The sequence below is a fragment of the Prunus dulcis genome, chromosome 2 (assembly GCF_902201215.1).
Source record: "Prunus dulcis chromosome 2, ALMONDv2, whole genome shotgun sequence".
NCBI lineage: Eukaryota > Viridiplantae > Streptophyta > Magnoliopsida > Rosales > Rosaceae > Prunus > Prunus dulcis.
In genome coordinates this window covers 23,015,837-23,042,889 of record NC_047651.1, presented here as the reverse complement: position 1 = coordinate 23,042,889, position 27,053 = coordinate 23,015,837, and the positions used below count along the sequence as shown (strand labels likewise).

At 36.9% G+C, this 27,053-nt stretch overlaps 6 protein-coding genes across 10 annotated transcripts; 4 read left to right on the top strand and 2 right to left on the bottom strand.

Annotated features, from left to right (window-relative positions):
* The first annotated feature begins 509 nt into the window (after positions 1 to 509).
* Positions 510 to 4,609, top strand: LOC117617415 (probable inactive receptor kinase At5g58300). 4 transcript variants are annotated; one of them, XM_034346775.1, is made up of 5 exons: positions 510 to 1,017; positions 1,112 to 1,171; positions 1,989 to 2,082; positions 2,429 to 3,763; positions 3,855 to 4,609. In XM_034346775.1, exons 4-5 carry the CDS (start codon positions 2,482 to 2,484, stop codon positions 4,466 to 4,468), a joined length of 1,896 nt encoding a protein of 631 aa, XP_034202666.1. In that variant the 5' UTR covers positions 510 to 1,017; positions 1,112 to 1,171; positions 1,989 to 2,082; positions 2,429 to 2,481; the 3' UTR covers positions 4,469 to 4,609. The 4 variants fall into 4 exon arrangements, with proteins under 4 accessions (XP_034202666.1, XP_034202667.1, XP_034202664.1 ...); XM_034346776.1 differs by lacking the exon at positions 1,989 to 2,082; XM_034346773.1 differs by lacking the exons at positions 510 to 1,017; positions 1,112 to 1,171 and having other exon boundaries at positions 1,198 to 2,082.
* Positions 4,610 to 5,481: 872 nt separating this feature from the next.
* On the top strand, positions 5,482 to 7,359 carry LOC117619357 (thioredoxin H4-1-like). Its single transcript, XM_034349287.1, has 5 exons — positions 5,482 to 5,680; positions 6,072 to 6,135; positions 6,253 to 6,378; positions 6,758 to 6,880; positions 7,043 to 7,359. Exons 2-5 carry the CDS (start codon positions 6,115 to 6,117, stop codon positions 7,193 to 7,195), a joined length of 423 nt encoding a protein of 140 aa, XP_034205178.1. The 5' UTR covers positions 5,482 to 5,680; positions 6,072 to 6,114; the 3' UTR covers positions 7,196 to 7,359.
* A 738-nt stretch (positions 7,360 to 8,097) lies between these two features.
* On the top strand, positions 8,098 to 9,783 carry LOC117618407 (probable inorganic phosphate transporter 1-2). The gene has a single exon (XM_034347980.1). The coding sequence runs from the start codon at positions 8,098 to 8,100 to the stop codon at positions 9,781 to 9,783; it is 1,686 nt and encodes a 561-aa protein (XP_034203871.1).
* Positions 9,784 to 10,528: 745 nt separating this feature from the next.
* LOC117619166 (methylesterase 17) lies at positions 10,529 to 12,646 on the bottom strand. Its single transcript, XM_034349043.1, has 4 exons — positions 12,173 to 12,646; positions 11,929 to 12,069; positions 11,279 to 11,413; positions 10,529 to 10,859 (listed from the first exon to the last, which is right to left on the bottom strand). The coding sequence occupies exons 1-4, from the start codon at positions 12,476 to 12,478 to the stop codon at positions 10,581 to 10,583; spliced, it is 861 nt and encodes a 286-aa protein (XP_034204934.1). The 5' UTR covers positions 12,479 to 12,646; the 3' UTR covers positions 10,529 to 10,580.
* Positions 12,647 to 18,910: 6,264 nt separating this feature from the next.
* On the top strand, positions 18,911 to 21,683 carry LOC117620212 (protein NETWORKED 4B-like). Of its 2 annotated transcripts, XM_034350352.1 has the most exons (3): positions 18,911 to 19,065; positions 19,659 to 19,761; positions 19,897 to 21,458. In XM_034350352.1, the coding sequence occupies exons 2-3, from the start codon at positions 19,659 to 19,661 to the stop codon at positions 21,456 to 21,458; spliced, it is 1,665 nt and encodes a 554-aa protein (XP_034206243.1). In that variant the 5' UTR covers positions 18,911 to 19,065. The 2 variants fall into 2 exon arrangements, with proteins under 2 accessions (XP_034206243.1, XP_034206244.1); XM_034350353.1 differs by lacking the exon at positions 18,911 to 19,065 and having other exon boundaries at positions 19,897 to 21,683.
* A 2,214-nt stretch (positions 21,684 to 23,897) lies between these two features.
* LOC117619897 (indole-3-acetate O-methyltransferase 1-like) lies at positions 23,898 to 25,612 on the bottom strand. The gene is made up of 4 exons (XM_034349954.1): positions 25,502 to 25,612; positions 24,998 to 25,414; positions 24,591 to 24,866; positions 23,898 to 24,251 (listed from the first exon to the last, which is right to left on the bottom strand). Exons 1-4 carry the CDS (start codon positions 25,610 to 25,612, stop codon positions 23,898 to 23,900), a joined length of 1,158 nt encoding a protein of 385 aa, XP_034205845.1.
* Between the last annotated feature and the right edge of the window lie 1,441 nt (positions 25,613 to 27,053).

Below are 27,053 nucleotides of genomic sequence, written 5' to 3'. Positions count from 1 at the left end.
TCAATCAGTTTTGCTAGGGTCAGGTCAGCCATCGATCGGGGTGAGTCTCTACTACCGTGGGAACCACATTGATTGACGATTGAGAGTCACTAACTCGTGTATACGCCATGTTCGTCTCCATCTCCCATCAACATTGGAGATTTCTGATGATAATTCAAATGGCGCCCATGAGACAATACATGCCAACAGCCAACTACCATAATAAGGATAGTCTTCCAAGTGACATCAATGTCAGTTTCAAATGGGTTGCCCGGGACTCGAACCGGGAATCCTGGTTTGTCATTTTTATCCATATTTCCTATCAGAAAAACAAAAGGTTCAGAAATTACACTTTATCAAGGAGACCCATACCCTACCATGTGACTTGTGAGTTGAAGAATTTTCTTTAGGTATGACCTAACCTAACCTAACCTAACATAACACAATTATAGTTCTGATGTTGGGTTTGAAGTCAAAACAAGAGATGATAATGCATAACAACATTTTGATATGTGAATTCAATTCATCATTAGCAGCAAAAAAAACAAAAAACATCAGAGGCAGCACAAAGACATGAAAGCATTTTGCTCTCTACTGCGCATGCACTATTTTTTTCCTTTCTTTATTCTTCAACACGAAACACCATTAATGCAGTATTAGCTTTTTTGGTTGTGAAATGCTCTGATTTCAATTCCTTTATAATTGCCGACGTTACTGTTGAAGAATGAATCGTCCCCTATTTAATAATTATATTAATTATTCCTTTTAGACTTCATATACCAGACTCTTCTTTTTCTTTTTTCTTTTTTGGCTCATAACTCCTGCAATGCAATCAGTAAACTTATGAGAAACTTCCGTTTCTAAATCAAATATGGCATTGCACTCTAGGCAATAAAAAAAATTGTTCCCGTTTTGTTCAAATTTATGCTCTTTAACAGTCCTATAAGGTTCTGCACTGCAGCATAGCAGACTCTTTAAGCAGTGAATGTTCTCGACAAACGAAATTCCGGAGTTTGAACTGGATTATGCATATCTGAGGTTTTAGCCTGAAGTTGGTTTCCAGAGTTTTTAGTTATGAATCAATACATTTGCATCTTTGTTTATGAATGTGATTATAAAACTGGTTTGACAGATCTGCAACAACTATAGGCTTGAACTGCATGCATGTATAAATACATGTAAAATCTATCAGGTACTTGTTTGTGCTTTCTCACTCTACTCTTTGCAATTTCTTTTCCATAGTTTTATTGACATATTTAACAGGCTTACTTTTGTGTCTTAGTTCTTTCCCATTGGCTTCCATGTTGTCTTATTTTCATCTATTTTGGTTCTCAAGCATGCTACCTACCAAAATAGCAACTAAATCATGTGAAATTCTTCACAATGCAATACAATACCTTCAACCTTTTTACAGAACAGAGAATTGAGCTTTTGCTTTTTCTTTATGAAGGCTATCTTCTTCTTGGATTCTTTCTTTGCAACCACTTTGCTTTGTATATTGATTACTTTTTCCACTAGTTTTCAAACTTTTAAGTGCTCTGTTTATGTTGAGGGAGAAAGTGTAGCTTAATTTTTGGTGACTAACCTCTCCTTTTTCTTCAGTTGGCTTTTCTTTTTTTCTTTTTCTTTTGGCAAAAGAAAGTGCACTTTGCTTTTCCAATTTAAAAAAGTTGGTAGGGAAGCCTTTTCGTTTTTTCCTTTATTTTTCATCAATGAAATTCCAATTAATTAAACCCATGTATCGATTGTGTTACTGCTAACTCTGCACAGTAAGTACAAAACTTCAGTTTTAAGGATAGAAATGCCATGATTAATCCATCTAAAAATGGGGAGAACTTTTCACAATCAGATTTTTGTTTTGCATAGTGGGTAAAGTATGTTTGGCTGTTTTTTATGTTATTTTCTAGTGGGTAAAGTCGATACGCACACATGGTGAATTCATATTTGGTAGCCATAGTAATTTTCTCAACCAATAAGAGAAACAGTGTTGATGAATTTATTCTCTTTAGGTAATCATAAGAATCAGGACAGGGTAGGCATGTTTCTTTGTGCATAATGGAATCTGTCTCAAGTTATGTGATCTTTACATGCCATGCCGACCGAGTAAGTTTTTTTATTTTTATTTTTATTTTTATTTTATTATTTTCCTATTGGATTGTATTTTATCTTCTGTACCTTCTTTATCATCTATGAACCTAATAGAAATTTATCATACACAATATGAATTTAGAACTTTAAAATGCCCTCTCTAGCACTACACTTTTCAAAGATAGTATCATCAATTCTCTGGAATTTCACCAACTCATACTTGAGTGGTTCTTTGCCACTCTTCTGAACAGAACATTATGACAGCATTTTCCTTTGAAAGGTAGTCAAATCTTCTCTGCTATCTGTATGCCACGTGCATGATTAACTAACTTTGTGTTCTGGTTTTTTCTTATTGTACCAGGAGAAGAACAAGGACTCTCATAATTGAATCATTTTCATTCTAAGCAGATAACCATGAAGCTTCAGTTCTCCATTGCTGCACTTATTTTCCTTTTCCTTATCCGGCGTTTCCCTTCCTCGGTTATTGCTGACCTGAATTCTGACAGACAAGCCCTCCTTAAGTTTGCTGCCGCTGTCGGCCATACCCAAAAGCTCAACTGGAATGCTGCTGCACCAGTTTGTGCCTCTTGGGTAGGAATCACTTGCAATCTAAACAAAACTAGTGTCACTGCTATCCATCTTCCAGCTGTTGGACTCTTTGGCTCCATCCCAGCCAACAGTATAGGCAAGCTTGCTGCTCTTAGAGTCCTGAGCCTTCACTCCAATTTCCTCTATGGAAGTCTTCCTTCTGATATCCTATCCATTCCTTCTTTGGAGTATCTTTACCTCCAACACAATAACTTCTCTGGTGTGTTTCCTGCCTCTCTGTCCCCCAACCTCATTTTGTTAGACTTCTCCTTTAACTCCTTTTCTGGAGACATTCCAACAACAGTTCAGAATCTGACACGCCTCACCGCATTGAGCCTCCAAAATAATTCCCTCTCTGGAGCCATACCTAATCTGAACCTCCCAAAGCTTAAGCTTTTGAATATGAGCTATAACAACTTCAATGGATCAATTCCATATTCCCTAAAAGGTTACCCTGATTCTTCATTTACTGGGAATCCTCAGTTATGTGGGGCGCCTCTCAAAAATTGTTCCAAGACCTCCTCTTCACCTTCTGCTTCCCCTACTTACTTGCCACCCTCACCAACAGTCCAGAAAAATCACCATGCTACCCTCATCAAAAAACTTGGCCATGGTTATATTACTGCTGTGGCAATTGGGGCCTCTGCAGTGTTGGTTGTTTTAGTCCTGATGATTGTCATATGCTGTTTGAAAAGGACTAGCAAAGAAGGGCTGAAAGGGAAGGCCTCTGGTGATGGAAAGAGTGAGATGCCTAAAGATTTTGGGAGTGGAGTGCAAGAGGCAGAGAAGAACAAATTGTTCTTCTTTGATGGATGCTATTTCAACTTTGATCTTGAGGATCTACTGAGGGCATCAGCTGAAGTTCTTGGTAAAGGAAGTTATGGCACAACTTATAAAGCTGTTTTGGATGAGGAAACAACAGTTGTGGTGAAGAGGCTAAGGGAAGTTATTGTGGGTAAGAGGGAGTTTGAGCAGCATATGGAGGTGGTGGAGAGAGTTGGGAAGCACCCAAATGTTGTGCCTCCGCGCGCTTATTATTACTCCAAGGATGAGAAGCTTTTGGTCTACAACTACATGCCAGCAGGAAGCTTGTTTGCACACTTGCATGGTATGCCTAATCTAAATCCTAATGTCTAATTATAGTTATTTTAACTGGTTTTGCCAAAAAAAAATTTCCTTTTGTTTCCATGCATTTACAGGAAGCAGGGATGCTGGAAGGTCTCCACTAGACTGGCATTCAAGAGTAAAGATTTCTCTTGGAGTTGCCAAGGGAATTGCCCACATTCATTCTGAGGGTGCTAAATGCAGCCATGGCAACATAAAGTCCACCAATGTCCTCCTAACCCAAGACCTTGAAGCTTGCATCACTGATGTTGGGTTGAGTCCTCTAATGAACTTCCCTGCAACCATGTCACGAGCCACTGGATATCGTGCTCCTGAGGCAACCGACATGCGGAAAATCTCTCATAAATCTGATGTTTACAGCTTCGGCGTGCTCCTCCTCGAAATGCTGACAGGCAAAACCACACTCCAATATCCAGGACATGACAGTGTGATTGATCTCCCAAGGTGGGTAAAGTCTGTCGTGCGCGAAGAATGGACAGCTGAGGTTTTTGATCTGGAGCTGCTAAGACAACAACACATTGAAGAAGAGATGGTGCAGATGCTTCAGATTGCATTGGCATGTGTATCAAAGTTGCCCGAGGCACGCCCCAGCATGGATGAAGTTGTTAGAATGATAGAGGAAATTCGGCAATCTGACACGAAAACTAGGCCATCCTCTGAGTCTGAGTTTGACGTGCAAACCCCTTGAAATCTTTAGCCTTCTGTTCTTCTCTATGCAATTGGGAAATAATGTTCAATGCTGTATTGTTTTCTGTATCACAATCTCTTGATTAACATTTTGCTTGCTAGTAGTAGCTACTAGCTTCTAAAGACCACATTATTTTCAAAACTTGCATTAAATTTTTGGCACCTGCATTTTCATTTCATATATGTTTCCCTACAACAAGACTCCCTTCTCGACCCAACCAGTGGCAGCGACGGCTTCTTCTCTACTCATCAGAGGCATCTTTGAATTTTTCTTCTTTTCTTTATAGCTGGAGGCAGAGAAAGAGGAGAGACGATGGAGGTAGAGAGAGATGGGAGGTGATGGAGGCGGAGAGATGAGGGTTAGTGAAACACTCTGTTTCACTTATGGGCTGGTATTTTAACAAGGTTCTCTTATGGGCTTGAGCTTATATACTAAAACATAACCTAATTGTATTTTTATTTCAACCCTCTAATTTATATAAAAGTATATATAATATGACTCACATATATATTTTATTAACTTTGACTTTGGTATGAATTTATAATTCATAATACAAAATAATTATTATTTTTAAAATAAAAATGCCTAAGCGCCCGCCTCGCGCCTACCGCCTAACGATTTTTCGAACATTGATTAAGCATCAAATCTCAAATGCAAACAATATAATGATGTAAAGCATCCATAAAATGGGAAAAGATTCAAACAAAACAAATAAAACTAAATTTCTTAACGCCCTTAAAAGTGAAGTTTAGGTTTAAAATGTTTGACTAGTTAGGGTCTAACCTAAAACCGATTGACTTGAAATTATGTCCAAATATTAAGACAACTAATTTTACCTACTCTGAGATAAACAACAGCCATACAATTATCTGTTGGAAATTTGATTCGTTGAGGCAAACATTTACAACTCATATTTCAGTTGGAAAACTTGAAATTGGCCAACAAAATTAACATTCCTCATGTTGCCATATTATTTATTTGTGTTTGGTCCAATATCTAATTCTTTATGCGGCGTTAATTACACCTGCATATATGGCAAGCCAGCCTGTTGTCGTTTCAACACTGATTTTCCCATTTTTCTTGGATTAACCTCCATAAATTTTTTATTCTTCTCATTTTACTTTCTTCCATCACCTTAATCCCAATTTCAAGGTTTTGTTCTTCTTCCTTGGTTGCGGATTAGGCTTTCATCGCCATGAAATCTTGCCAAAGGTACATCTTCTAATGGCGGTGTTTAAAAAACAGTTTCTGCATTTTTCTTTGTCATATTTTGGGATTGGGATTTCTTTTTTTATGTGATTATATAATTTGACAAAAGAATTCCACCATATCTCAAATTATTATTTATTATTCATGAGATTAGGACCAATGCTAAGGGTTCCATATGAAACTCTTCCATATGCTAATAGTCTTTTCCTTGTAGATTTTCATGGAGAAGAGTTAGAGAAATTAATGAGGACCCTTTTTTAGGGGGTTTTTTAATTCTTGTTATGCAAAATGTATATGCATTCTGAATCAAATACACACCAGAACTAGTCTCAGTAGTATATTTTGGTTGCCTGACAAGGATTTTTGTTTTTTTTTGTTTGTTTGTTTTGTTTAGATGTTCCTGATAAATCTGTTCCCATTTTGCTGTGCACACTCAAATGGGAAGTTGCTGTTCTATGGTAAGTTTCATTGTACAAGGAGGACAACTCAGAAAAATTATAGTGTGCTTCCTCATTGGCCTCTAAGATCAATGACCTTTTGCTGCATCATCTGAGGAAATGCTTTGATTCTTGCAGTGCTCCGGGCATAATAGCGACGAGGTTCATTTTGAGGGTTGTCTTGCCAGTGGAAATGTGCACCTTATAAAGACCATGGAAAGTTGGGAGGCAAAGTTATCAGAAGCAGTCAAGGATGGCAAGATTGTAAGTTTCTAGTGTTCTTTCCTAAATAAAGTTGAAAAAAAATTATAAAGAATCTGGAAGAGAAGTATCAGATGGAACTTTGAGCACCAATTTCATCATCTTTCTTATCATGAAGCCTTAGCCATAACATTCTCACATGTAGTCCTCCCTACAGTTTATTATACAGAACCCCCAGCAAAACCTGCCAATATTTCCAAGTAACGTTTTAATTAACAAAATCATACGCAACATTAAACCTATTTTTTGTCTAATTATTCTCCAGAAGGAACATTGTTCAAACTAGTATTGTTACCAAAGAAAACAAAAATCCTTGCTAAATCCAGCATGTCTAATTTTCTCTCATACGAATACGATGTTCTTTATCGAACTGTTGCAACAGGTTGTAGCAAATTTCAGTGCATCGTGGTGTAGACCTTGTATAATGATTGCACCAGCCTACTGTGATCTTGCTGACAAGTATCCTTCTATCGTATTTCTAACCTTGGATGTCGATGATCTTGCTGTAAGTGAGAATTATTTCTTGTTTGTCACATAATCTGCGTACTAACAGAGAAGTATAGAAATGCAGATTCCAATGAAATTTTCGCTTCTCTTTATTCTGATCCATATAACGTAGCAATCGTTTTATGAATGATGCTTTTTTTTTTTTTTTTCTGGGGTGCAGGAGTTGAGTACTTCATGGGATATAAAGGCCACTCCGACATTTATTTTTCTTAAAGATGGAAGACAAGTAGACAAACTTGTTGGAAGCAACAAGCCAGAGCTCCAGAAGAAGACAGCAGCTGTGGCTCATTTAGCAACCAAGTCTCATAGTTGACTCTTTTGTGATGATCATTTTCTTTTCTTTTTTTCTTTTTTTGGTTGGGATATTAATCTCATGAAAATCAATCTGGTCTCAACATGTAATTAAAATGATGTCCATGCTAACTGGTTATCAAATCATTGCATGGTCATATATCATCACATCAGAGAATTTTGAGATCTTCTGTGCGACAGGTCCAGATACAGGAGCATTGGATTTCAAAGAAAAGACATCCGATAATTAATATCTTTTTTAGGATATAAGAAAACCAAAAGTTGGGAACTCAAAACAGAAGACAACTCTTGACACAGATTTTCCGACACACAGAGGCAACTCAGGTTAAAGTCAATATTAAACTCGATTTGCAGGCTACGGAAAATGATAAGATAATAGCATTCAGACAAAAGTCAACATTATGGAGAGAATTTGTATGGAGCATGAAGAAACAACAATTTATACATACAATGATATACATTTCTTGTGTGTCAAGATTGCTCGAACTATGTATCTGTTCAGCTTTGACAATTGTATCCTCCTAGAAGGGAACCGGTGCATCGATCATAAACATCTAAGGCAGCATAGAAAATAAAATTTGACTTGCAGCAAAAGACAGGAAGAGACAAAGAGATGGAGAGAAAACTAGTCATTGTCCTTGTTCTTGTCCAGATATTAAATCCTTCTAGCTCTAGGAATTAACAAATCAGAGGATAAACCAATATCCGAACTGGCTTTCAGACAAGTTAGCCGTTAATCACTATGGGATTTTCTTGAAATTCCAGCGATGGAATATCTGTCAAAGTTTCAATCAAAACAGGGGAACATCCGCCCCCTTGATCTTCTTAAATAATCGCTCATTTCCTTAGCAAACACTTCTTGAGCTCCTTTCACTCTTTCTCGAAAAAAACACAACTCCAGCCATGGCAGTTGGAAAAGAATCCATCTTCTCATCTCTTGACAATGCCAAAACCCAACTCTACCATTACAAGGCAATTGTCATTGCTGGTATGGGATTTTTCACTGATGCTTATGACCTTTTCTGCATCACCGCCGTCACGAAACTTATAGGGCGCCTTTACTACTACGACCCTTCTACGAACAGTCCTGGTGCTCTGCCTAATCAGATCAACAATGCAATAACTGGGGTTGCTTTGTTTGGAACCCTAGCAGGGCAACTCTTCTTTGGCTGGCTTGGAGATAAACTTGGTAGGAAAAAAGTTTATGGTATCACCTTAGTCACTATGGTGGGCTGTGCTCTGGCCTCTGGCCTTTCCTTTGGCTCCTCTGCTCAAGGCGTTGTTACAACTCTCTGCTTTTTTCGCTTCTGGCTCGGATTTGGGATTGGAGGGGACTATCCCCTCTCAGCTGTCATAATGTCCGAATATTCCAGCCAAAAAACCCGAGGCGGGTTCGTTGCTGCTGTGTTTGCCATGCAAGGAATTGGCATATTGGTTGCAGGAGCTGTAGCCATGCTTGTGTCCAAGGTATTCTTGCAAGCTTTCCCAGCTGATAAGTTTAATGTCAATCAAGTGCTGTCTACTCAGCCGGAAGGCGATTTTGTTTGGCGGATTGTGCTCATGTTTGGTGCTGTCCCAGCTGCTCTGACCTTTTATTGGAGATCAAAAATGCCTGAAACTGCAAGGTACACTGCCTTGGTTGAAGGAGACCATGAGAAGGCTAAAGCAGATATGGCCAAAGTGCTTGAAAAAGACATTCCTGTTGCTGCTGCCAATGGAGATTCTGATTCCAAGGTCCTAGTTGATCCTAATTCCTCATATGGGCTGTTTTCTAGGGAGTTTCTTAGGAGGCATGGCCTCCATCTTCTTGGCACCTCCAGCACCTGGTTCTTGTTAGACATTGCCTTCTACAGCCTACAGCTCACTCAGAAAGATGTTTACCCTGCAAGCGGGCTTTTACCAAAGGCATCAACAATGAATGCAATAGAAGAAGTGTACTTGCTCTCCAAAGCAATGCTGTTAATAGCACTTGCGGCAACAGTTCCTGGTTACTGGTTTACTGTCTTCCTCATTGACAAGATTGGAAGAAAGCCAATCCAGCTTGGAGGGTTTTTACTGATGTCAATTTTCATGGCAGTTCTTGGATATAAATATGGGGTACTTAGGGGAGAGAAGTGTGAGGACCCAAATTCCACCTTCGACTTCTGCAAGGGTCGCACTAACTTGTTCACCCTTCTCTTTGGCCTGACCTTGTTTTTTGCAAACTTTGGACCCAACAGCACAACTTTCATTGTGCCGGCTGAGCTTTTCCCGGCAAGGTTCCGGTCCACGTGCCACGGTATATCAGCAGCAGCAGGAAAAGCAGGGGCTATACTTGCTGCATTTGTGCTGCAGAGTTACACTCATCAACTCGAAGGCATCCGGAAGGCAATCATAGCGCTTGCTGTGGTTAATTTGCTTGGTTTCTTCTTCACTTTCTTGGTGCCAGAAACGAAGGGCAGGTCGCTTGAGGAGATTTCTGGAGAGGACAATGATCTTGGAGGCAATGGGGTCACAGCCATTAACAATGCAGATGACAAGGCAACAGAAGTTACCAATGTTGACAATGGCAAAGACAAAGTTGCAGATGGTGAAATGGAAATGGTCTAGATGTTCTGATTTGATCTCATTTCAGGAAATTATGAGTGTGTTTTTGTGTTGTGTCTAATAAAATGTGTCTCCCCCATTGATGGGGTTTATAGTTACCATGTTAGAGCACATTTTTGTCACACTCTGTCTTTTTGGAAAAATAAATAAATAAATTTTCCAAGTAATTACTTGTAATAAGGCCTGACCAACAGCAGCTGTGGAGTGCAGGGATGAAATAAAAGGTAATAATAAAGATGTGCTTACAATATCAAATGAAAAATAAATAAATGTGATTCTCTTCCTTTCTATTAATTAAACTTGTGCCATTATTTACAAAGTGAAAGTGTATCTTCAAGGGCACTTCTGTCATTTCCATCAATTTATTAATCTCTTCTACCATGGTTTCCTCATCACTTTTGCCCCATCAAATATTCAACAAAGTCACACAACAGTTGGCAGTGGCACCATGTCAAATCATTTTCACACAGCGTTTGGTATGCCGCACATGGTGAAATTTAGTACGTAGTAGGCAGTCCTAACCCAAAAAATATATTTATCTTCGGAAATGGGATAAAGTGTAGTTTAGGCAAAGCACCACTTTGATCTCTATAGTTTCAGTTATCGTAATTTTAATCCATAACGGTTTAGCATTCAAGCTTGTAGAGCAACAGGTATAGTTCTCAAATGTCTTGTCCAACTAATGAACATTTTGCATGTTCTTATTCCTTGTTCTGTTATCAATGGTTGCCAAAAATTACAACAACAAAAAAAAAAAAAGGCACACCCACATATATATATTCTCCTAGGCTTTCTAGCAACTATTTAAGCCCACCATAAGCTGCTGCTTTTACAAGGAAGCCAAAAAGCAAAAATGGGGTGGAGAAGAAGGGACTGTGGTCACTGTCCAAAACATACACCTCAGATGGTGGCCACCTCTTTATCATCGAATCTTGTTGCTCTGGTTTTACGACATGATCATGCAACGTTTTCACGTAAACACGAGGCACTTTCTCAACCTCGTCCTTCTCCTCAAAACGGGCTGTCGTTATTGCTAGGAGCGGTCCAGGCCTCAACAGCATGGCAGCTAGTGTCGAATCCTGAGAACACAAAAAGGCTTCTAATTAACATACATGAGTTATGCTATGATTAATTTTGTGATTATGTGAAATGCCCGTATGAGAGTTTGCTTTTAGCAAAATCCATGCATGAGTTATGCTATGGTTAATCGTTCACGTATGTCCGACTAATTTTTGTTATCATATAAAACCCTTGAACAGGAGATTAATCTTAACAAAATCCTAACATGTATGTATATGAGATGTATATTCGCAAGTACATCAATGTGAGTGAAGGATTGAATGTGATGTGATGCACATATTGATGACCATCCAATTTGCTTCAACAGCAAAGCAAAAGGACTATGCAAAATCAAAGTGCCGAGTGCCCACCAACCAACCACCAAAAACATAGGTACAGATACATTTAAAAGGCCGTGATCAAGGGTTTGTTTATATACCTCTTGAGGACTCATTTGGTATATGATTTTTCGTTGGAATTCTTTCTTGATCATGGCGCTTGTTGGAGGTTTATTGGATCCCAATCCAAACCCTAACTCATATATGTCACCAAATTCAGATAAATCAGGCACCCCCTGTTTCACATAAACATTAAATAATAATTATAATCAGAAAAATAATTGGTCCCGTCTCAATCATTGGGGGCCAGATTGAAATGTATAGTAAAGTATATCATGCTGACAAAAAAATTGCCCAAATTATTGAAGATATGATTGCTTTCTGATTTAAAAAAAACAATAATAATAAAAAACTGAAATTACTAACAAAATCTAATTAGTTTGCATTTGTAGTAATTTTGGATAATTAATGAGACTAAGTAGTATAATTAATGTTTTCTTAAGAGATAAGGCGAGGCTTAACAACTATTTTTGTCTGTGAAGACAGTTGGCAGCCATGAGCCATCTTTCTCTGCATTTCACACCATTGCCAGCATTGGGATCTTACTAACTGCAACAATCTTTACTAATTTCCAACCAATTCAAGCAGCCAAGCTGCCATGCATGGCTGCTCAAACTTATTTCCCATGTCAAATTTTCTAAGAACATGATGCAATTCAAACAAATCAGATTGAGATAAAAGCAGTAATTACATCTTTGATATCTTGATCAGTTGAGTAGCCAAGTTTCAGCATTGTTGCTGCAACATACACTGCTAATCTGATTTTCTTTGGAAACATGAGAGTGGCATGGGTTACACTGAGCCCTCCAGCGCTGTGCCCTACCAATATTACCTGCAAAACAAGTTACTTAAGTTGATAAAACAATCCCCTAATCCATGTTTCCAAATAATTAAACAAAGGGAAAGAAAATTAATCACCAAACCAAAGCAAAGACCTGTTCATTTTCAGGCAGAGCAGACAACAAGTCCAGCAGTGGCTTGTTGTAATCGTCAAAAGAAAAGACTGAATTCGCATCGGATTGGTCGATCCCGGAGCTTTTAAGATCAACGCAAGAAACCTTGTAGCCTGAATTCTCCATGAGGCATCTGATTTTGTACCAACACCAAGCCCCTCCACTTATGCCATGAACCAGCACAAAGTGATCAGTAGTCTTCAAGTTGAAGGTTACTTGTTGTGGTACTTCCTTCAAATTGTTATTTAGCTCCTCTACCATGGTTTCCTGCTCTCCCTTTTCCAGCATCAATGCCCTGCTTCTCTTTCCCGACACCCTCTCCTCCAAGCCCTTCAGTTTTCTTTTCTGCCTGCCCACTTCTCTCTCTCTCTCTCTCTCTCTCTCTCTCTCTCTCTCTCTCTCTCTAGTGGACTTGAAATACTTTAATTAAGTTGCTGTTGCAGGCATGGTTTTTTGCTTTCGTTCTAATCCATGCGCTCATTCAAATATACATGTACCTATATACATAAATAGATAAAAATCAGTCTTCTTTTATGCACTCGGATTTACCATTTACATTGCTAAAAGCATCACCAGTATGTCATATTTTTGGAGCAACCAAAATCACATACCACTTGGCAACCTATGGAGTCACTTTCACACAGCTTTTCGTGTGCTGCACTCATATGCTAGACATGTTGAAGTAAATAATTAAGGGCAGCCGTCCTAACAAAAAGATATATTTGGAAATGGAGTTTTTGTCACTGAATAGGAGCAGCAACAAACATTTGTACCTCCATTACGGTTTAAAAATGATCTGTCGGTTATTTAAGTTTTATTATTTTGCTAATCTGAAATACAAATTCTCTGTTATTTAATTCATGCGTTGCTGCTGGCCAACAATATCCTGGGACCTGGCTCAAAAAAAATTTAATTTATCTGGACCCAAATGTATCAATCAGCCAGTCGTTTTCCCCTCATGACTTTTTCTTCACATATAAAATGAGGCAAACAAACACAGACAGAGCTGAAGGAACTTTTTTCCATCTTTTCCCATCAGTCTTCTTGACCTGCACAAAGTTGTGGTGAAAAGGAAACTTTTTTCCCAAGGTAAAAAAATAATTTACCCTCTTGAGTGTTTGGGCCTCCAGGAAGTTAGGAATTAAGGGAGTGAAAAGATTAGCTATAAAAAGGCTAAAAAGGTATATGTCATGATTGAGCAATTACATTAGTTGTCTTCAAAGATGCATTTCTCCTGAAAAAGATAAACGGAGCAGGTGGCAGTCATTGAGAAGTGAGCCTCTGGATGAATGATGTAAACATGTATATAAATAAAGATGAGTAACTGCCAGCTCAAACATGCCAATTTGTACTTACAAAATACTTGATAAATTTGCTAGTTGAAAATAATGCTCAACCCAAGTGGAGGGGAAAGAAAGGACATTGGAAAAAAAGAGTCATGGAAGCAAGCAAAGCGGAGAGATTTTAGGTGAAGGGTAGCTTTCACATACACACAAAGACTTTGGAAGTTTTAGAGGGAAAAGAAAAAGTCATTTACTTCCACTTTCACTTATTCCTCCTCTTAATAATAGAGTCTTGAATTTATATTATGATTTGGAGTTTGGAGTGCTTTAACATCAGATAATTGCTGTTGGTTGAAGTTAATCAATCGCATATTACTCAAGCTGGTTAGAGCGAGTGTGTTTCCATTCTGCACCCGAGTTCGAATCTCCCTCCTTGTAGTTTAGATTAAATTAAAGTATAGTGTGTGGAAGTATATATCTTTGATTTGATATGCCAGTTGATTGTCTCTTCCAAATGAGAAACTGGCAAGCACTAAGACCACAAAACCAAACGCATCATCCCTTTTTTTTCTTATTTGCACTTGCTAGCTAGTTGGCTGAGAAGACCAGACCACTTCCATGATTGAATGGGAAAGCGAAAATGACATACATACTGCCATTTGATCTTGACTTTAAATTTAACTGGGAACACGGTTTCCTGTGATATATCATATATGTGACGGACCTTCTCCATTTTCTGAAGCAATAAGTTTTCCATCATTAACATTGGCCATTGGCCATTGGCCTCTTAAAAATTCCTGGAGGTGATTATTTGTTGAAGCAAGAGATTTGACTTTCCGTTGTAAAAGGGTGACTAAATATTATCTCAACTTTAAAAAACTTCTTTGTATAAATTAAAGTTATTCAAAGTCAACACCATTTTAGTTTACTTTACGAGATTCTGTGTGTATAAACTTGATCCTCCACCATACCATGTGTCTAAAATAAATTATTTATACATTGCCATTACCAAAGGCATAAAGTAGATTCACTAATTGGAGGAGGAAGATGTGTAAGATTGATAGAACCGATATTTATGTTGTTAGACAGTAAATATATGAATTCGAGCAGTAATTTGTATCGACAATCTTAAAGATCAATATGATGCATAGATTTGTATGAGCCAGCCAAAGAGTTGAGTTTTTAGCTTAAATCACGATTTGGTTAACTATAAAATTTTTGTTTGGACATTTTAGCACGCATATTTTTTACTTTTTGATCATGTGGAACATGCATCTCTTAGAGGCACCTGCTGCATGCATATGCAAAAAGCCTGTCGTTCTTTTTCGCACACAAGATTCTTGATTAAAAAATAAAATGGTGTTGCAGAGTTTGTCCCAATTGTTATGCGGTTGTGGATATGAAAGATAATATTATTGCACCCACAAAATTAAAGTTCTCTTCCAGAAAGGATAAGTGGTGAGTCCACGTTTGGTTGTCTCCATGAGTGCGGGCGTGACAGTGCTCTTGGATTTCCACCTCTACCAGTTGCAATGTGGGAAATGATGCAAATTCTTGTTTGTTCTAGTATAATATTACAAATTGGGTCCGAATTAAAGAAAATACTTGGGCGACATGGTGGATACTTTTCTAATAAAGAGTACATTATATAAGGGATTTTTAAAGAAATATCCCCTAAACTTTTTTTTATAGTTTTAATTTGTCATCTTAAAGAAAAATTTAAGAGAAATGTTATTTTAATTTTTTAAAATTCATGATTTGTCATTTGACTTTAAACACCATTCAATTTTCCATCCATTTTAAGAGTATTTTAGTTTTTCCATTTTCAAGGGAAAAAAAAAATAGCGAAAAAAGAGACATCTCTCTCCTTTTCGCCCCCACCCGAACCCCACCCGCCTCAAAAACGCATCGCATAGGACCCCATCTTCTCTCTCTCCACAATTTTTCAATATGCAAATGAAAAAATACCAAAAAGAAAAAAGAAGAAGAAAAATGTGGAGTCTATTTGGGTGGGCTGAGGCAATTTGTGTGTGACAGGTAGGTGTTCCATGGTACAGAGAGAAGGGGGAAGGGAAAGAGGAATGGGAGAATGGAGGAAGGGGATGTGAAGAGGGAATGGGGAATGGATTTCAAAGTGGGCGGGGTTGGTTGGAGCCGCCAGTGGTGCACATGGGATAAGGAAAGGTGAGAAATTTTTTTTTTTTTAAACAAAATTTTTTTAATAATGAATTTTCCATTTTTAAAATACTCTTGAAAATGGAAAGACTAAAATTGATACTTTTCCAATCAATAGTATATTATTAATGAAAAAATACATATGTTATATCATGGATGAATTGTAACACCACATAACAATGTCACGATCCTATAAAAGAGTCTCTTAAATTAATGTCGTTACCAATTCATTCATATTATAATACGTGGCTACATATAAATACTCACCAAACTAAAGAAAAAACATAGGTTAGCCAAAACAGCCCCAAGAGTAAAAATTAAGAGCCTGTTTGACAAACATTTTAGTTTAAAATTTTGTTTTTCAAAAACTGAAAACTTGTCTGATAACTAATTTCAGTTTTCAAAGAGAGTGAAAACTGAGCAAAAGTTATTTGGTAACTGATTTTAGTTTTCAGGTGAAACTTAGAAATGGAACTTTTTGGGGTAAAATTGTGAATTTTAGTTCATAGAATGAAAGTGCATGTTACAAAGAGTTCATAATATTTTCTAGTTAATTTTTTGAAAATATGATGATTTTTTTCTTTTTGTTAATTTTGGATATGTAGTTCTCGAGGCTTAGATTGGGTCCGTGGCCAAACACAAGAATCGATCAGCTGGGTCTAAGTCGAGGGGTCCCAAATACCGATTTTTGGTAACAAAAGTGCATTTCATGTGTGGTGATATAAAATTACTAAATGCAATAGAAACAAAAAAAATGAAAAACAAAACTGAAAATTGAAAACAATTTCAAATTTTTTTTTTTTTTTAAAAATAAGGGTGATTTTAAAAACTAAAAACGAAATCTATTACCAAACATATTTTCAATTTTCAGAAAAATGAAATTGAAATGGTTATCATCAAACAACCCCTAACAAAATCTTTCTACAATTGATTGCATCAGATCATGAATGAAACCTGAAATGTCAATACTACGCTCACTGTTTTCATTATCTAGTAGGGCTATAAAGGACATTGTAGGTGGTGGGCCGATGTGGCCCGTGAGGAAAGTAATTCATTAACCAAGCCCACATATTCTTTTTCTTGGTGAAACAGAGCCCGCATATTGAAACGGGCAATATTAGCTTCTTTATTTATTTTTGTTAGAGAAATTTATATAAATATTATCTGAACTTTTAGTCATGTGCGTCATTAATATTTAACAACTTAAATTTTGTAAAGTATTGTAATCCGCCACTTACATTTAACTCCGTTAAGTTTAAGGGTATTTTCATCAATTGATTATAACTAAAAAATAAATTTAAAAAAAAGGAAAATTTTTTATACACAATTTGAATTCTAGCTTTTGATGTTAAATTGTTTGAGAGAGAGAGAGAGAGAGAGAGAGAGAGAGAGAGAGAGAGAGAGAGAGTAATTGCATTTGATTTTTTTGTTGTTTTCGATATGCAAAACTTTCATCAAAATGAAGGATAAGCCTTTAAATAATTATTGGAAGCCATAAAATGCAATGCAGGAAGGCAACAAGAGGACTATCGTCCAAAAAAAAAAAAAAAAAAAAACAAGAAGAGGATTAAAATTATAAAGTTGGATAGTGAAATTAACAGTCCCTTCTCTTAAACTCTTGGAGTCCAAGAGACTTGTGGTCTAATCTACGGGTTTAGAAAAAATATATTTTCTTTTACTTTTACTGCAAAATATATTAATTTAGAAATAAAAAAAGAAAGACGCTTTACTTCTCAGCAGGGTTTAACAACGGAGAAGTAGCAATCGGTTTCTTCTAGGGTTTTATGAAAATTCTTTAACCGAGCTCTTACTGTTTTCTTTGCCAAACACAAATGGGGTTCTGGGGAACTGAAGTGAAATACAGAAAGCCTTTCCCTCATATCGTTGATGGCTTGAAAGGATGGCTTCACATTTCAGTGGCAACATTGGGGGCTGGGACTGCAACGAAAAAAAAAAAACGTATTAATTTAACTTAAATAAAACAAAAACAAAAAAGTCTCATAGTAAAACACGTCCTAACCCAAAATTTCTGTTCTTTATCCTCCCATTATTGGCCGCCGAACCATCTCTGACTCTTTTTTATTTTTTTTGTCTATATATATATATAAAGCAAAAGACAGAGAATTCTGAAATATTCAAAATATAATAAAATGACCTTGGTTAATTCAAACATTAAGAATTAAAATTATTAATTAAATAAGAATAATGTGGTAAATTCACATTTTTAAAAAATTTTAAAAAATTTTAAAAAAAATAAGATAATACATCATACTTTTATGGAACATAACTATCCATGTTATCTTTTCTTAATTCTAAAAATAAAGGAAAAAAAAAAACCAATTGACACATGCTCACGCATGGGCCAAGATGCTAGTTTATTTTATTTTATTTTATTGAGGTCATTTCCTATTGAAAGGGACAATAGCATATTAAACTCATACACACAACACGGATGCCAGGACTCGAACCCAGGACCTTGCCTGAGAGAGTAAATACTCCAAACCACTACACTAGTGGATCCTTTGCAATAAAAGTAAAAGAAAATAAATTTTAATTTTATTTATTTTTAATCCTTTGATTAGATCTAATCTAAGTATGAATTACCACAAGTCTCTTGGATGTCAAGAGTCTAAGAGAAGGGGACTAATGAAATTAAATAAAACATATGAGTCATATGTTGAATAAAGAATAATATAAAATTCCAAAAGAAATAGCTTGATAATAAAAATATTATGAAATAAAAGAAAAATAGAGTGGTATGTATGAAATTAAAAAGAAAGATTTCAAAATCCTTAAGTTATAAATTCTTTTAATTTATTATAGAAATATACCACGAATTTAAATCTAGTTATCATACACTGAAAAATTTAATCACATCTCCTAATAGGGTATACATGTATATAAATAGCAATAAAATAAGATCAGATTAATATTAATATTAATATTATTTGTTTTCTTATATTGGATTGGAAATGTTTTCCCGCTAGAAATCTTGGTTGGTTCCGCTTCAGTCACGGGTCGTGGCCCCACCCCTGCGGCGCTTAATTATTGGGTATAAGTCGAAGTTACGAAAATACCCATTGCTGGAAATCAGTTCCACGGGGCAACAAAGGATTGAAAAGAGGGTGGGGCCGTTGGGTGGGAGGGCATTTTGGGGATAGAGAAATTGAGAGAGAAAAGGCGGGCAACAATTTTGAGCCATTTCCCTCTCAGGCTTTTTCTCGTTGTCCTGAACCAATCCCTTGAATCTATTTTGAATTTTGAAAAGAGCTCGGGTTGCTTAAAATGCTCAAAAGCACTTAATGATTAATCACTTATCCATTTGATTTAGGGTTTGCGTTGGATCTGGAGGCTCTCTCTCACCTCATCTCACCTCACCTCACCTCACTTCACCTCACTCTGTCACAACACCAAAAGGTCAGTGAGCTTGGTCTTCTATGTTGCTCTTCACTTCTCCTTCATGCTTTTCTTTTTATAGAAATCGATTACATGCAGATTATGCTTCTCAAGACTCGCCTTTTGTTTTAATTTCTTGAATTTTCATGCTTGTGTATTTTTTTTTTTTTTTTGTTTCGTCTTCTTAAGAATTAGTAGAAGTATTTAGAAATTCTTAATTTTGGATCTGATTTATCATCTTTTTCCTGTCGGTGTATGTCAAATTATATATATTGATAATTGATCATCATACTTCAATAAGAAATTGAACTAGCAACTCTTGATTTCTTCAGGAGAAAATTTCCCAAGACAATCGAATCGTGTTGCTACGTTATTGCTTTTGTTGTCACTTCCAAAGAAAACAGGACATGGGGTTTCTGTGTTCTTTTTCTTTTCTTATCCAATTTCACTTTAATTCCTTCTGTTATTATGGTTATCAAAACCACAAATTGTTTGGTTATTGATGTCATCGAGAGTCTGGTTCTCTAAGTGGTACTGTATTACAGAAACCCATTACTTTCCTTGTTTTATTTGAGGTCTTATGTTGTGTGGTTTATGTCATTTGATGTCAGTAGATGGTTGATATGGAGAGAACAGAAATGGAGAAGTCAGATTCATGTGGGCAGGACAATACTAATAATCCAGAAAGTTCTATATGGCTGGTAGAAAATCTTGAAGGTAAGTAAATAGCTATTTTCTTGCTTTTCTTGTTTGTTGTACTTTGTCTTGCTGAATATTTGTACAGATTGTTTCAGACTAATAATTCTGTGATGGGTTGGCCTAATAAAATGTTCAAAATGTTGTTACTTACAGAGATGGACCAGAGCATTAAGCAAATGCTGAAGCTGATCAAAGAAGATGGTGATTCTTTGCCAAAAACTGTTGAACATTATAGTCAGGGGAAGCCAGAGTTGATTGAGGAATTTTACCGGATGTATCGATCACTGGCTGGGTGCTACGATCACTTGACAAAAGAAGCACATAAGATTATGCCATCTGTGATTCCAGTGCAGGGATTCAGAGATTCTGAATCCGGTTTTGACCATGGCTCTCCTCTTATGACTCCTGATGCAAAGCTGAGTTTGCACAAATCCGCCCGTCAAGTGGTTGATTTAGATATATCACCAAGCTCAGACGGTTCTAGCCCTGCTCTTTCTCTAAAGAATGGCACTGAATCATCTTCCTCATCATCGTCAGGATCCGAGTCAGAATCTCTTAACTCCCCTGTCAGCAATTACTTGGTTCCACCTCTGAAAGTTCATTTCGACAGCCAGGGATGGCAGCAGAAGATTACTGTGCTAGAAACTGAACTTTCAAGCGTGAAAGAGAAGCTGCAGATGAGGGAGGCTGATCTTGAACTTGAGCAAACACAGGTATTGAAGCTGCAAAAACAGATAGCTGAGTTGGAGAGTCGTGCATCAGACAGAGAAAATGAGATTGCGAGATTGGTTGCAGATTTGGAAGTAACTAAAGAAAGGCTTAAGGGGTCAGACGAGGAGATTGTGAAGTTGAAGCATGAACTCACACATAGACTGTCTGAAGAGGCTCATCAAATGCAAGGTCAGCTTCAGGTGGTTCAGGAAGATATAGCCATGTTGGAATCTCAACTTCACTGGGAGAGGAAGCATGTTTTGGAGTTGCAGGAGAAGATTGTGAGGTACAGTGCTGATATATTTGGGCGTGATCTTGAGGTGATGGAATTGAAGAGTGCATTGCATGATGCCCAGGAACAATTTTCTCTTGAGAAAGCAGACCTGCAAGCTGATATTTCAAGTTTGACAGAGAAGCAAACCATTTTGGACACAAGAATTGAAGAAGGGAGTTTGAGAAACAAGAACTTAGAAGATGAAATAAGGCGATGCGAAACTGATAAGATGGAAATGGAAAGGATGCATGTTGCCCAAGAGATGGCTTTGCAAGATGAAATAAGTGGGCTGAAGGTAGAAGTTGCTGCGAGAAATGGACACGTGGAAGCTGTGAATAAAGACTTTGACAGGTTTAAACTGAAGTATGACATGCTAATGGCAGAGAAAGATGAGCTCAATGCTAAGGTTCACACGGTTACAGCGAATCTGAGTTCCCGTGACAATCAAATCCAGGAAATGGAGGGACATCTACGCCGGTTGAATGCAGAACACGAGGATATGATTGCTGGATATGAAAGTGCACATAGACTAGTAGATGAATTGAAATTGAGAGTGGAGGAGTTGCAGAAAGAGGTGGATAGTCAGAGAGTTGCGATCTCAGATGGGGCTGAGCAGAAACGAGAAGCGATACGACAGCTTTGCTTCTCACTGGAGCACTATAGGAGTGGATACAAAGAACTTCGTCAAGCATTTCTTGGGCACAGGAGGCAAGCAGTTGCAGCTGCATAAAATCAGTTTCTTCATCTATTAAAATGTTGTCAAAGTATGTTTTCTGAGTCTCACTTTGTCTCTTGCATGATGTGTTTGTGTTTCTTATGTTTGAACTTTTGTTCCAACTCTGAGAGACTATTAGACATTATTGTATCTTGTTTAGGGTCATGGTCAGTTAATTTTGATAATTTAAAGACCAACAATGGCATGTACAATTTTATATACATATTCGGATTTGAAAAAGCTTTGCTAATAATTAGGTGATAAACTAAGTCATCTGCCTAGAGGGATAAATGGGAACTTCTCTCTCTCTCTCTCTCTCTCTCTCTCTCTCTCTCTCTCTCTCTCTCTCTCACAGTTGTTGAGCTGCAGCTATACACATTCAGCTAAGGCTTCATTCATTGCAGTTACTATAATTATTCATTTACGCCTGTTTTTTTCCTCTCTTCCTGCATTTAGAATTGACAAGGTCATGCCTATGTGATACTTATTATTATTTTATATAAATTTATTACTTGAAAAACTCAGTGGCGGGTAGTTGAGGGATTCTTGATACCCACACAACCCAAAGAAACTTTCTGTGCAATATTACTTCATAGTTTACTACAATTTAAGCATGCCCTTTGTCTGCTTGATGCAAAACAATGCAAAACAAAACTAATTATAAATCATTTTGCCTCCAAATGCAAAAGCAATTCCTATCTGTTTTGCTTGTTTGTTTTGCTATTACTTACTATTCTATATTAAAAAGGGTTAAAAACATGAGGACATTTCAATGATTATGTCTACCGTGAACTTCTATTAAATAATTGAAAAAAAAAAGAGGGGTAAAAGTTAGAGATCTCATGGGCCAATGCCAACAGGCCATAGAATAGAATCGTCTTTGGAATTTTGAATGCTTTACAAAAGAGAATGTTAGAGAGAATGTTGTTAGTATTCTCCTTGTTAAAAATGAAAAAAATCTAAAGTGATGAGTATTAAGTTGCAAACAATCTGGAAACAAAATCAGCACAATAAAATTAGGCAATCAAAATTGTGCTATTTGGTTAAGAGTGGTACCAAACATTGTGATACTTTGGTTAAGGGTGGTACCAAACATCCTTCATAGGGTAAGCCATAAGTGGCTGAGGAATTTGGTGTCACGATCAGACGTGATGGACTTGGGACACCATGTAACTTCATCACTCCCCGAAAAACAGTTTGGCGATACTAAATGCATCAGACGTCTTCCTACAAGCTATAAAATGCGCTATTTTTTAAAACATGTCAACCACAACGAAAACAAAATCCATTCCTTTGCGTTCAAGGAAGGCCCAACACAAAATTTATAGAAAGATCCTGCCAAATATCATCAGGTATAGGTAAAAGCATATAAAGATCTGTGTTCTGGGACTGTCCTTTAGATACCTGGCAGACATAGCACCTTCTCACAACATTGGCCACATCATGCTTCAATTAAGGCCAAAAGTAGCGTTCCTCCATGCTAGAAATTGTTTTGTCCTTCCCCAAATGTTCACTCAATCCTCCATGTAAGTTTCTGGTTAATTGTTCCCTTGAAGAAGAAATAGGAACACAAAGTTGATTACCTTTGAATAGGAACCCCTCATTGATATGATAGTCAACCGTATACTAATTACGAGCACACTTCATCCATATGTCTCTAAAATATTCCTCATTTTCTTACAACTCCTTGAGGAATTCAAAACCCACAATTTTCTTGAGTCAGTGTGACCAACAAGGCTGCACGCATACTAAATGCGTCTGCTACACGATTAATAATGCCATATTTATGTTTAATTACAAAGGGGAATTTCTAAAGAAATGTAGCCCACCTTACATGCATTTTGTTGACATTTTCTGGTTATTAATAAATTTTAAGGCTTGATGATCAATATAAAGTTTAAACTCTCGCTGCACAAGGTAGTGTTCTCACTGTTTCAAAGTCCTCACAATCCATAAAATTCATGATCATTGTGCTCAATTTCTGGCGGGCTTCAGTGAGTTTTTCAGAGAAAAATACTACTGGCTTCCCTTTTTGAGACCAAACAGCACCTACCCCGACTCCACTTGCGTCACAGACCTTGTCCATCTCAGTTCCTCTAGAAACCCTAATTTCTCCAACACTAATCGCCCTCGCCAAGAGGATAAGAACATCCAAGTTTATCCAAATGATAAATATAAGAACATCTAAGTTTATCCAAAAAAATAAATGTCTTAATTGGAGAAGATTCAAGTGATTTTACTTCCAAGAATTTTAAGAGATAAATTTTTTTTTTTTTGAAGCTGATGATTATTGAAATAGTATGAATGTAATTCTACAAAGGTAGAGAACATGTTGTAATGTTCATCTTCACCCGATCAAGGTGATTATCAAGAGCAATTTAAAATTTAGTAATGTTTTTATGCAATGAAAATACCACAACTAGAGAAGAAAAAAGAAACAGGGAAACGAGCTAATTAAGCAAGAGAAAGTGATGCCACCACATGAAAGAATTGTATATGCTCTAGTAGCTCTTTGGCTTGTCTTGTGCCCTTTTTTTCAACTCTTGAAAACAACTCATTGCCAAGCTGGTCACCGATGTGTGCATCGACGAGCACTCCGGCGACACTCCTGCAGCTATTTGCAAGGGCTTGACCGACTTCAGCTGCATCATCAGGTTGGCTTACTACAAGGGGGCTTCCTCCTTTGAAAATCTCAAGCTTGTTTATGATGAATGAGCCATCAGCTTCCACTACTTCTTTGAAGTCTTGTAAACTTGAGGCGTACATAGGAATGTTGAAACTGTCACGTTTCTCACTAGTGATAAGACCCTGCGCGGAAATTGATAAGTTATGAGTTACATTAATCTATGTCAAAAGTAGTAATAGTTATACAAAAGCATAATCTAAAGCTAAATATTTGTTTTACTAAATTTATCATTGCCGATCGCACATTTCTATTAAAATAGAGATCTTTAATCCGGTAGGTTGTATATGCTCTCATAATTCGTAACAGAAAATAATACACTAATTAGATCTAATATTTAATAAACGTGGTGCATGAAACATTACTCATTTAAATACAAAAACTCAAAATCAAACTCAAATATTATGCATTATAAATTTATAATATAATTAATGTTTTCATTTGTATGATTATTTATTGATTACCTCTTGGACAAGATCATCCCAAGCATCCTGAAAGTGGGTCCCAAAGAGAAGGCCTGGGCCACTTTGGTCAGTGGGGTCCACTGAGGTCCTACCCAAACAGACAAGAAACATGGAGCCACCTTTCTTGAGCTCCTTGCCTCTTAACTTGAGAAAGCTTCCCAAGTCTGTCTGGAACTGCTTCTTGTATGCAATGGCTGTGCTCTCCTTTGCTCCATGAATGAACACCTTTCCTTTGTTGTAGGCTGCTGATCTCTTGTCTACCACACTCTCTGGCACCTGGGTAGGTCCCACCCAAGACATAAAAATTTGTATATTAATAGGACTAATAATGAACAACATTAATTAGTACATCTACGGTAAGATAAGTAATTATAAATAGCTACGAAAATTATGGAGAAATGAATTACCTGTGAGAGCCAATGCAAGGAAAACGCGGAGTGAAAAAGGTCAATGCACCTCGACGGGAAAAGCTGCCGGTAAAAGGAGCCAGGGACCCCGGCTGCGAAGTAGGAGCGGTGGCTGTCGGCGGCGAGGGTCTCCTCCATGCTACCGCCGTGGTTGGCCATAGGAGGGAGGAGTTGGAAGAGGGTGTTGAAGTCATTGCTAGGGAGATCAGAGAAAAAGGCTGAGAACTCAGGTAGGTCATATCCCGAGGCCTCATAGCGCTTGGCCATGTGATTGATGATCACATCTATGGTGTTGATGGTGTTGCTTCCACTTGAGCATCCAAGGTCCGCAACCACAAAGGGGACTTCTGGAGAGCTCAGCTGCACTCTGTCTAGGGTTTCTTTAAGCAGGTGAAGCATGGATCTTGCATGCATGGCCTGAAAAATGAAGGACACAACACAAATAATTAAGCAAATTGAACAAGAGAATGGGAAAATCTTGAATAATGGAGTAATTAATTATACCTGCGCTTTGGAATTGTTGGCATAGCTGGACTCTCCTTTGCCTCCTTTCATGCAAAATATCTTCTCCAGCTTTTTACTTGAAACTAAAACATCGTCTCCCTTTGGAGCCATGAATGAATCAATTAATAAGAAATATTTCTGAAAACTGCATTGTGGAATAAATTATGCTATACTGCATTTTGGACTGGCATTTTAATTTTGTTCCATAATTATGTGCACCAAGTTGGCACAATTTTCCCGTAGATTAGACTAATTTATATTTTAACGAAACAAAATTGAGATTTAGAAGAAAAGGAGTACAAAAATCTAACCGGGGCTTCGGAATTGTTGGCATCTTCTTTGACTCCATCCAAGCTGTCAACCTCCACATCAGAAACAACCACTTTCTGTCCATCTGAAGCAATATATTATGTATTAATCTTAGATTCTAGGGAAAAAATGATGCTAATTGTTCAAATCATATAGAGTGAGAGGTATCGTATTTGTATATGTGCAATATTATATGGCTAATTGGGACCCAAAATGGGTACCAAACAAGACAAAATAAGAACTTTTATAATTAGAACAAATTACATAAACCACTCACGTTGATAACGAGAATCCTTAAAAAAATTGGTAAGCCAACCCTTCCACAAATATCCACCAACATTAAGGAGAAACATTTCTAACACAACAAACACTCTCTTCAACATTATCTCTATTTTTATTATTCTCTTTGTTTCTCACTTCTCATGTCTAGAAAGTATGAAGGTATGCTACTATTTAACATGGTATAGTGATAGGATAAACTTCAATCCTTAAGGACATAAGGCCATGTTTGGTAACTAGAATTGGATTGGATTGGAAAACTCACTATATGTAACGCATGTTGAAGGAGGAAAATGATGAAATGTTGTCCAAGTAGAAGGTACATAGAAGATGGATTACTCATGAAGGAAACTTATTATCTCATGCAATCCCCACAAAAATGGTAGGATATATTAGCACATTATAAGTTACTTCTTTTAATTCCCCTAAAATGAAAAATACTTCATTTTAGGATGGGATTTGGAAAACTCACTATATGTAAGGCATATTGAACGAGGAAATGATGAAATGTTGTCCACGTTGAAAGTAGACGATGGATTACTCATTAAAGAAACTTATCCCCACAAATTAATAGGATATCAACACCTTGTAAGTTATTTCTTCTAATCTCCCTAAAATGAAAAATACTTCACATCTACCTTCATTTCCGCCTTCAACATACCTTAAACTTAATGGTTATCCAATCCAATCAAATCCTAAGAACCAAATGAATAGGTAAATGAATATCTACCAAAATCCTTTTGTTGTTGTTGTTGTAGGTATACTAATTTACCTAGAGGCATACATACCTAAAAAAACGTATAGGTAGATTTATTTCTCACAAAAACATAAGGATCAAGAATTATAGGGAGCAAAAAAAATTTCTTGCCCTTTGAACAAATTAATTTCAAATCATATAAAGATTATTATTTCTTTGATACGAACCATAAAGATGATGAAATATGAAGATTTGATATAAAGAAAA